The sequence below is a fragment of the Toxotes jaculatrix genome, chromosome 17 (genome assembly GCF_017976425.1).
Source record: "Toxotes jaculatrix isolate fToxJac2 chromosome 17, fToxJac2.pri, whole genome shotgun sequence".
In the NCBI taxonomy this organism is placed as follows: domain Eukaryota; kingdom Metazoa; phylum Chordata; class Actinopteri; family Toxotidae; genus Toxotes; species Toxotes jaculatrix.
This window is the reverse complement of record NC_054410.1, coordinates 22,774,366-22,785,565: the sequence shown is the minus strand read 5'-3', so window position 1 is coordinate 22,785,565 and position 11,200 is coordinate 22,774,366. Positions and strand designations below refer to the sequence as shown.

The 11,200-nt window shown below is 40.9% G+C and overlaps 1 protein-coding gene across 1 annotated transcript; it reads right to left on the bottom strand.

Annotated features, from left to right (window-relative positions):
* Positions 1–1,690: 1,690 nt before the first annotated feature.
* On the bottom strand, positions 1,691–8,197 carry LOC121197403 (GTPase IMAP family member 9-like). The gene is made up of 3 exons (XM_041061000.1): positions 8,122–8,197; positions 5,013–5,629; positions 1,691–3,268 (listed from the first exon to the last, which is right to left on the bottom strand). Exons 1-3 carry the CDS (start codon positions 8,141–8,143, stop codon positions 2,516–2,518), a joined length of 1,392 nt encoding a protein of 463 aa, XP_040916934.1. The 5' UTR covers positions 8,144–8,197; the 3' UTR covers positions 1,691–2,515.
* Positions 8,198–11,200: the final 3,003 nt, after the last annotated feature.

Genomic DNA, 11,200 nt, shown 5'->3' with positions numbered 1-11,200 from the left:
AAAAGTTCCGCCTGCTTTAAAGTTCGTTCCTAAATATTAGGATCAAGATATACGTGATATGTGACATTCTGCAATCAAATAGATATAGTAGGGAAAAGTACAATATTTCCTTCTGAAATATGGGGAAGATGCATAAAGAAGCAGAGAGTGAAAAGTAAAGTTCAAGTTCACAGCACTTGAGTGAATGGGTTGACTCACTCTCCACCGCTGCACTTTTGTTTTCTAATACAAAACACAAAAATGTAAATGAAGCACATATAATTTCAAATGTTTTTACTGTAAAACATTTTTCTAGGTAACAAAATACAACAAGCTATTCATGTTTTGGAGATTGAAAAATGTGTATTTTGACATAAACTGCATTGAGCTATCCAACTTTCAGCTTTTTTTCATCATCATCTTTTTTCATCATTTATCAAGCTTTTGGTTTATTTGAATATTTATCAAAAATATTTGATAAATATTCTTAAGTTTCTCTGAAGATGTCAAAAAAATGGAGAACTTTAAATTTTCACCTAATGTCAGTTGTCAGTTACACTGACAGCTTGCCCTATGTGTGTTAAAGCCATTTGTGGCTTCAGATAAATATTGTAACTTATGATGGAATTATATCAAATGCCTGTCTCTGATATCAGATTTTACCATCATTCAAGCAATATTGTATATATGCACATTGGGCAAAATGTGTATACAGAAAATGATTGCTCATTTTCAAGATTCAGACAAAACTTTACCAGTCTATCTGCTGGGATTAATAAAGTTTTTTCTGATTCTGATTCTGGTTGCTGTGACCCCAACCTGTGACCAAATTTCCACGACGTGCAATAAAGGACATAACCACCAGGAGTCACTGTTGTCCACCTAAACAACGTGTGGCTGCAGTTTGAGCAGCAGACTGACTTTACTCTGCTTCTGTTTGCTTTCAGACTAAACCATCATCTTGTTCATTACATCCCTGACAGGAAATACAAGCAGAATGATTATAAAGTTGAACTGGTTAAATCTATAATCTTAGGATGTAAAGTATCATCACAACATCCTGGAAACAGTTAGTTTTGAGCTGATCTACCTGATGAAGTTAGGGCAACGTGAATGGAGGGAGAAAGATACATATTTGTTGAGAATCCTGCTGATTGCTCAAGAAATGGAAAGAATTGCTTTTATCTTAAGAGCCAAGAGGAAACATTTGTTTACATTAGTTGCTCATCCTTCGGATCAGCCTTTGTCTTCCAGTGTCATTCTTAGTCTCCCGCTTTTGATTTCTGTGTGTTTTATTTTCTCTCCATATAATTCCCCATGGATTTAGTTTCACCTCATGTTTAGAATGTGTTCATGTTCATATGCTTGATTTTTCTGTATTTGTTATGGTCTCTCTATATAAGTCAATAAAGCGAGAAATATGAAATATCCACATCAAATATTATTCTTTGAACATGCTCTAATACTGTCAGTTTTCCTTGTCTATACAAACCTACAGAGCACGTCCAAGTCATTCCAACAATACCATGTCAAACATAAAATACATTTACATACATTTACATTTGTCCGATTTAACAGACTTTCTCCAGTCATCATATCGGTTCATTCTCTATACCTGGAGCTCCTGTTCAGGGCCACAAAGGGATGAAATGTATCCCAACATTTCTAAACAACATCTGAGAATGAACAAATTGCCCAACACGTTATAAAATACATGTCATGAATTTATAAATTGAAAAGCGACCTACACTCACATCAGCTCACACACACTTATTTCATATGAACAATGCATCACTTTCCAATTTAACATGATAAAAGTTTTATTCCTGAAAATCTATACAATACAGATCTACATGAAAACCCAGCATATAACACTGAGTAAAACATATAGAATATACAGCAGACCACACCTCAAATGAAGGGAAAACAAAATCACGTCTATCTCTCATATTAGGCAATAGCACATAATACAGGCCACAGCAGAGCACTATCCACATGTTTGATTTGACATTTTACACCACGTGCCTTTTGTGAAATGGAGAGATGCACCAACACACACACACACAGGGAACATCCCTTTCTCTTCTAAGTTTAAGGCAGTAATCCATAATACATTAAGTAACAGTAATATTATCATTTATATATCATGTATGTTAATATACATTGTACTATACTAAACCTCAATTTACACTACTGTAACAGAAACGTATACATCATTTTGAAAATAAATAAAAGGAAGGACATTTTCTGTCCGTGGGTTCATTAGCATTTCTGTTTCTGTGTTGCTCACCAAGGACATGGTATTGAAAGAGAATGCACAGGAAACACATGTTGCATTAATTCTGGCATCGGTATGTTAGGTAGAATGAGCATGTGATTTAGGGTTTTGCTCTTTGTACATGATGATAAGAATTTGTAAAACCAGAGCTGAAGTAATTGTAAAATGCTGTATCCAGTGATTAAAAGAACCTTGAGCCTTGAGGTGCAGCCACATCTATTCAGCATCTATTCACTGTTCCAGAGCGTCTCCATCTCCCTACTGCACAAGACATTTGCTGTGTTTGACTGACTCTCCTCTTTCATTCAGTTCTCTCTCCACTTCAGCCTTCAGGGCGTTCCTCCTCTGCTTCTCTGCTGCCTTCAGCTGCTTTAAATTCCTTTGTTTCTCTTTCTTTAAGACCTTTTGTGCTTTCCTGAACATCTTTGTGGTGTAGTGCCCTCCATCATTCTCAAGAATCATTCTGTTAATTTTCTCCAGGAGCTGATCAGTCTGTTCCTGGTCTGTCACCTGGTTGTTGAAGACATGATATCGCCCGTAGCAAACCTCAACGAGCTCTTGGAGTTCTTCGCTCTTTGAAATGAAGCGCTCAATAGTTTGTTTCTTCAGTTTGTCTCCGTGCGTAAACAATACTAGTGAGTATTTAACTGCTTCCTCACCAAAAGTGCTGTGAATCATCTTGATGGTTTCCTTCTCCTCCTGGGTGAACCTGCCCAGCTGAAGAACCACTAGGAAGGCATGAGGGCCGGGAGCAGACAGAGAGATACCCGTCTTGATCTTCTTCAACACTTCTTCGTGGGGTAAATTAGTGTCAAACAGCCCCGGGGTGTCAATGACAGCAACCTTTTGACCTCTGACCTCTCCCTCAGCTCTCTTGCATTGAAATGTCCAAGAAGAAGAGGACAGTTCAGACTGAAACGCTTCTCTTCCTAAGATAGTGTTTCCTGCGGCGCTCTTACCCGCTCCTGTCTTCCCCACCAAAACGATCCGGAGTTCATCGCTCTTCTTCTGCTTCTGAGTTCCTGTTGAGATAAAACACAGCAACGTCTTTGTTCTTTTGCTGCTGAATGTGAATGAATGAATGAATGCATCCCGCTAACAAGTCTTGTGTGTGTATCCAGTCATTCTTATTCCTCTGAGCCATAGAGCTGCATTGTTTCCAAAACCTATTAAAACACATGTTGCACTGGGTGTCAGGTTCCTTCATTACCATAAACACTCACTGTAGTTTATTGTGACTCAGTCCCACACACACTGTCCTGCTGCCCCAGATACTCACCAACAAATGCACTATTTCCCTTTGTTTCAATGATTTTTGATTAAAAAAAAAACAGTGAGCAGCTGATTTAGGAAATTACTGAACCATTTTAAAAATGAAACCATGCACTTGAGGTGTGTCATCAGTGAGAACCAATAGGTTTGGAGCTGAGGGCCACAGAGTGAGTAGCAAGGTCAGAAAGTATTGAAAGATATTGTCGGTTTGTCTTTTTGGATTTTGCTTTTGGACAGTAAGAAGAGTCTAAAGTAGCCTTTGATACAGGGAGGTGTGGTGGAACTAAAACCCGAAAATAAAAAGAGTTTCTTGTCACAGTTCCTGTTCAGTCTTCAGTTTATTTCATCCATGTCTGCCGGTTTTCTCCTGTCAGTCCAGATCCTGCCACTCTCGTCTGCCCCTGCAGTAACCCCAGCCTTTTTCACCATTTCCAGTCACCTGATTCCCACACCCACCTGCTCACCTGGTCCCGTTTCCTTTATTAGTCTCACACTCCTTCATGTATTTCCTGTTAGATCCTCTGCCATTTCTTACCTGCTGTAGTTTTCCAGCCTTTTTTTTCTGCCTGATAACCAGCTTGTTTAAAGTCCCTGCCAAATTTGGGTTTTGCCTTTGCCTGGCCCCCTTTGGTCTGTTCACCTTAAGTCCTGCTTTAACTGCTGCCAGCTCCAGTCTGTCCATAGACTTCCCCCCTGGCCTGCCTCCCGCTTTGTTTGGTTTTGCCTGCAAAACTTCCAGTAAAAGTGACCTGCTGAATCCTCCAAACCTGTTTTCCTGAGTCATGAGAGTTTCTCCTAACTTGCATGTATCTGTGCATCAGTTTAAGATACCATTGTACCTCACATGCTGCTTAACATAATTTTATTTAGATGCTACAAATGTATAGTCATTCCATTACAATCCATCATAAAGTACATTAATGACTTAAATTAAATTACACAAGTATTATACAGACGTGTCACTGCTATAGATGCAGCATAAGACAAGCTGATTAGCTCGGTCTATTTCAGATAGAAGTATTTCAGTTATTAACAAATGATTATGAGAATAAATTATTTACACAGAGTTTACTTCGTAATCTGCAACTAGAAGCATATACACATCATTATATAACTGTATGTTACACTGCCTTTACTGCATACGGCACTGCTGTGAGACTGTCACTGATAAAGCACCAACAGCAGATCCAACAGCTGCTCCAGCTGCAACTCCAATTGCTACACCAATTGGACCTGCTGCCAATCCAAGCAGACCTCCAACAGCAGCACCACAGGCTGCTCCTACAGCTATGGCTGGAGCAGCTATGAAGTCATTTGATCTTTCAGCTCGAGCTCTGGCTTCACACTCATATCTCATATGTACCCGGTGCTCCTCCCTGCGGTAGACCCTCCCTGCATATTTGACTCTCAGTTGATCCAGCTCTCTCTTCTTCTGTGCTTCCATCTCCGTCAGGAGTCGCTGTTTCTCCTTCTCTATGGCTACCTCTGCTTTCATGAACATTTCATTGGTGTAGCAGGTTCCATTGTTAGCCATAGTCATCTTGTCAATTTTGTCCAGGAGTTGACTGGTTTGATCTGGATCTTTGATTTCGTTGTTAAAGACATGGTATCGACCATAGCACTGCCGAATGATGGCTTTCAGGTCAGCACTCTCTGAAATATAGCCCTCAATGGTTTGCTTCCTTAGCTGGTCTCCATGCGTGAACAACACCATTGTGTATTTAGCGACATCTTCACCAAAAGTGGTCTGAATCATCGAGACGGTTTCCTTCTCCTCCTGGGTGAACCTGCCCAGCTGAAGGACCACCAGGAAGGCATGAGGGCCGGGAGCAGAGAAAGAGATGCACATCTTAATCCTCTTCAACACTTCTTCTTGGGTCAGGTTAGTGTCAAACAGACCCGGAGTATCGATGACAGCGACCTTTCGACCTCCAACGCCCCCCTTCGCTTTCTGACATTCAGACGTCAGGGAAGATGGAGATAGTTCAGACTCAAATGCTTCTCTCCCCAGGATGGTGTTTCCCGCTGCACTCTTCCCCACGCCAGTCTTCCCAACTAGAACGATCCTCCTTTCGTTTGAAACTGTGGCTCCTGTGAACCCTGTCGAACAGAAGTACACAACATCATACAGTACTGCGCTGTTAGAGGCTGTGTGCGTACTACAGGTGGAAAAAAGCCTCTCACGAGACAATATCAGAGTGCACTTATCCTTCGATCTAAAAGTAAGGCTGTGAAAAAAGCAAGCAGCCTTTGTTTAGTGTGATGACAGTGCATTTTATATTGTTATCCAACAGTTTGTAAAGTCTTTGATTTCCAACAAGTCAAACAGCTGTTTCCACTCCAAGTTAGTCCAATATAAATGATATATTATAAGCTGTAAAGAAACATGGGGTTGTTTTTATTTTCTTCTATTAATGAAGAGTAACAGGCTGCTCTGGCATTACACAGGGCTGAACTATGTGTATCTTGCCAGGTTAAGCGGTTTGTTTGGTGGAACACCATGCTTTCACGCTTTCACGTCATTTGCTTTAATATGTGAGATTGGGAGCTAAACCACGGAGAAAACCTCTTTTGTTTTGTTGTCTTCTTTTTTAGAGAAGCGATAGATTTGAGTGCCATTCCCATTAAGCCTGCAGCACCATCAAGAAGGTGGTCAGTTTGTGAGGGACTAAAGTTAGCACAAGAGTCCTGTGATATGAGTCATGACACTGAGTTAAGCACTGATGGAATCATCCATCCATCCATTTTCTATATATTGCTTGATCCGTCAGGGTCACAGGGGAGCTGGAGCCTATCCCAGCTGACTACGGGTGAGAGGCGGGGAACACCTTGGACTGGTCTCCAGTCAATCGCAGGGCTGACACACAAAGACAGACAACCACACACACACACCTAGGGGAAATGTAGAGTAGCCAATTAACCTAATGTGAATGTTTTTGGGATTGTGGGAGGAAGCCGGAGTATCCGGAGAAAACCCACGCAAGCACAGGGAGAACATACAAACTCCACACGGAAGAGCTGGGTTCTGAACCTCTTGCTGTGAGGCGACTGTGCTTACCACTTCACCACCGTGCCACCCACTGATGGAATCAGTTTCTTAAATTTAGTTATTATAAGTTAAAAAAGTTATTAGTGGTCTAATAGAAGAGGATTCTGTGGAAAGAATGTTCAGTTTTGATGCCATATGACAGAACAAGGTTGAAGGTGTGGTTAAAAAAATAGTTTACACTATGAGACACACCTCCTCAGCAGGTGTGAGCATTAATATGACTCAGGGTGGATTCATTTAGACTAACATAGTCATCATGACTCAGGCAGATTTCAGTAAGTCAAAATAAATCAATATGATAATTGAAATTAAATGGTTTACCAATAGTACATGTTTGGATGACAGAGATCTAATTTAATTCTCCTGTTTTGTTGTACTTTGCAGTTGTGGTCTTTATTTTTATCAGGTCTCAGTCTCCTACATGCTTCTATGGGCTCTAATGGAAGCACAGAGAAGTGTGTAGGACTGGGACTCTGCCTTCTGGTCTTAACTCTGGGTTCTCATGGTTTTGGTCTACTCATAAGCTCAGCCAGAATTTCTAGATCTGGGAGCTGCTCCATCCAAAGAGGGATGTATGCTGTCTCTCCTAATCAGACCAGGTCCTCCCCAGAAAGTCCACCAGTCTACAAAGCCCACGTCGTTTGCTGGACACCATCTCAACGGCTGAGTGATGTGGCTCTAGAGGTGATCACTGCTCAGATTAGACAGGGGCCCAGAGAAAATTACAGAATCTGAATCTTGTATTTGCATGTGTTCTCCACATTAATTTCTGTGACCTCTGAGTGGTGTAATCAGGTGTTGTTACCACCAGCGTATTTTCAAAGAGAACTTGCTGAGTCACCACTGTTACTGACTGAACTAAAGGGTTTTAGCAGTGGAACTTCTCACTGCTGACTGACAGCTCTGTTGTCAGCTTGGCTGTGGTTCACAGCACGTTACTTCCTTTTTAAACCTCAGCAAAAGACAGTGAAAGCTACAGAAACTTCAACAAAATCAAAAACCTTCAAAACTGCTGTACATACTAAGTGCATTTGAATGGTCATGCAACCAGACAAGAAAGTGAATGAACTACAGTCAGTGACAGAAGTTTTGAACTGAACTGACCAAAGTGTAATGACTCAGCAGAGTGAGGCTATTCCTAAAGGGCTGGTTTCCCAGTGGCTAAAATTAGCAAACCAGTTCACTGGTCATAATATGGAGTATATTATGACCAGTGGAGTCACCAGTTGAGGCTCCCCACTGCAGTCCCTGCACCAAGTGGTTACATGTTAACAAGTTCTCAACACTCATAGATTACACACTAATAGAGGAGGAAGAGAAGAAAAATCATAAGAGATAAGAAAAAAAGTTCACCTCATATTTTAACCCCTCTAAAAATTTCACATCTCACTCAAACACAAATTCATCCTCAGAAGCTGTTTCAAGTCAACACTGAAAAAAATTAATCAATCTATATTATAATGATCCAGAAGGATGTGTTAATAAAGTAAAATATGTGGTTGGAATCGAAACTGAAAAGTACAGAAAGACACCTGACTCTTACCTTGGTAGTTTAACCCACTCATGTTGAAAAGCTGAAAGGATCCTGTCGTTGTGATTTTTTTCTTCCTGACACCTGACATTTCTTTACCTTTATCAACTTCACGTGGGCGTTCCTCCTCTCTCTGCTCAACTGGAATTTCATTGCACCAGGAAGTGCAGGATGTTTTTTGTTTTTAAATCTACACTCTGAAGTCACACGGCATGTGGAATGTCCCATTTAAATGCTGGAATTTAAGGTTGAAGTTTCATGTATGGAAATCAGCTCACACCACTTCAAAAATATGAAGCATTCCATCACACAGAGGCCATTTCTTGTTTTATAATGAACCCAACTATGCATCCACTTTTAACAGAAAAGTTGAATAAAGTATCTTTTCTTCCCCTGTTTTGTAACACCTAGTTCAGTGCCTTATAATAACTAATGTTTAAAGAGCAGACTGGCCTGTCCTATATTATGAGAGATCTGGAGCTCATCACACTCATCACCCTTCAAGTCTGCATAGTTGAGAGACAAACATTCCTAACGTTTGAAAGAGCAGCCAACACATGTAAGCACGAAATTCCAGTTCGGGCAGGTTTGTATGCCACACTTTAGCATACAGGATGTTTAGTGACTGCAGGCAGCTACTGTTATACTAAAGAGAAGAACATTAGCTTATCTTTGTGACATCTCCAAAACTCTCTGTCTTTTTTACTCTCCTATTTCCTGTAACCTACTTTTGTTTAGAGAGTGGGCTAAGTTAACCAGACTGTACAGGTGATAAAGCCTGAGATTTTTCCTTTCAGCCCTTCTTTTTTTGGAGTTGCCCATGGTGTGAGCTTTCAGGCAGGTGTGGGGATACTCACAGAGAACAAAAGACTTCATCTTCACTCAGTTACAAGTTGCTAGGAGGAAGGCTCTGACTGTCGTTTGTGCTTTTGCACATGAACAACAGCTCAGAGAATCTAGCCTTCTTGGAGTCTCAAGGTAGGGCCTTGGAAAGGGCACCACCTTAGTTCCCAAGCTGGAGAAACCTGGAGGGGGGGATGACTGAGAGGAATAGGATGCCTGATCTGAACCCATGTGGTGTTTGGTTATTGAACTCATGTGCTCATCATGGATTGACCATAGCAAACATCATTTTGAGCATAGGGTGTAATGGAGGTCATCAAGCTGAAGGAGGAGGCCTTTTGGGCATGGTGGCCCCAGGTGTCTCCTGAAGCAGCAAATGGGTACTGGAGGGCAAGAAGGGCTGTGGCTATGGTGGTTGTGGACACAAAAAACCAGGGTGTGGAAGGAGTTCAGAGAGGCCACGGAGAAGGACATTTGGTTGGCCTTGAAGAAGTTCTGGCAAACCATCAGACAACTCTCTCAGATTTGGCATGGGAACTGTACATGCTGAAGATAAGGGGTGCAAAATAAACTACACAACAACTCCTAATGAGCCATTTGCTGACTATATGAGGCAACTCAGCTCCTACATGGTGAGATTCCTACAAGCAGCCATTTGATGTCAGTACTGTCTGAGGATTTCAAAAAGAGGCACCAGTCCCTGAACTCACTTTTTCATCTCTATATACACACACACGTACACAGTGTCCATTCATGAGTTAAGTGTCCACTATTTACATTTAGTAATTGTCTTTGTGAGACTGATTGGCTCTCCAGCCAGTCTCTGTTTCAACAAGTGTCACCCACTGGATCCCAAATTAATTTTCAGACTCACTGATTGCTGAATCATTTACTTTGCGGCTGTGTGTCTTGAGTCTTGAAACAAATTTAATGCAGGCAGCACTTGAGCCTAATACCTTTACATAAATCTGAGATTTCAGAAGTGGTACAGTCTGTGTGTGTGTGTGGGGGGGGACTAAAGTCTGTAGCCTTGCTCCCTGTATTTACAACTAAAGTCACCCCATCACTGTGATTTGGTTTAACACTGGTTGTATTTTTAGACATTCACAAGATGAAGTGTCTTTGACTCCATCTTAACTTTTCACATTAAAGACTGAATCTTTCAGCAGGTTATGATGGAGTTACATCCGCATATTTAAATTCTGTTTCAGAGTGTGTCTTGTCAAAGGTTTAATGAGATAAGTGACTGAAGTTTTATTCACAGAGTCAAACATAGCTGAGCAGCTTTGGATTTCTTTTGCTTCTCCTTTCACTTTTGTCTTACTTTTGAATGACATAGTCCAAAAGGTGTTGGAAATACTGATGCAACACTGTACTATAAAAAGATTCAATCTATATATCTGATGAGGTTGTTAAGACATTTTAAGTCTACTAATAGTGTGAGATCCCTCCGCTTTACCCAGTGCATTTCCTGTGTTAAATAGTTTCTCAGAAACAAGTATCAGCTACTGGAAGTGAGGAAGAGCTGCTCAGAGGAACTGAGGAAATCGTATCTCTGTGTTCTGTGACAAGTTCATTTATATTTGAAAAATGCAAACAAATTTTAAACCACTGGCACATTTGTGATCATTACAACATTTGATTTTAGGATTTAATAGAAACTGACAGGTTAAGCATAGATGTTTTTTCTACTGTAACAAGCAGCAACCGGGTTGTTTTTTTTTTTTTGTTTGTTTGTTTTTTTTTTGTAAAGGGAATTTTCACCTGAATCTGAACTTCCGCTTGACTTTACAAACCTTTATAGTGACCCTCAAAGCACTGCTAATCTGTCCAGACCACCACTTTACTGTTCTGGTTCACTCGCTCCTCTATCACAGTGTTGTTTTTGGCTCCAACAGCAGCTGTTTTCAGAGAAAAAGCCGTATAAATGCACTGTACACTACCTGCTCAGCAGCAAACAGCAGACAGATACAATCAGAGAACAGTTGGTGAACATTTAGCAGCTAAGGAGCCAGATATTTTTTCTCAGGAGTTGGTGGAGACCAAAAACAGAGCTAAAAGAGCCGGAATAGTGGACTTAGATTCATCACATGGACTCATACACCACTCCAAATGAATGATCATGTTGCTCTCTAACTGATGGGCGTGTCAGTGAGCAGCTGTTTGCTGACATGTTCACCATATCAAGTAAAAAGGTGATGCCCATGTTGTGTTGACTACTTGTTCTGCCTTCCTGCAAGACAAAACA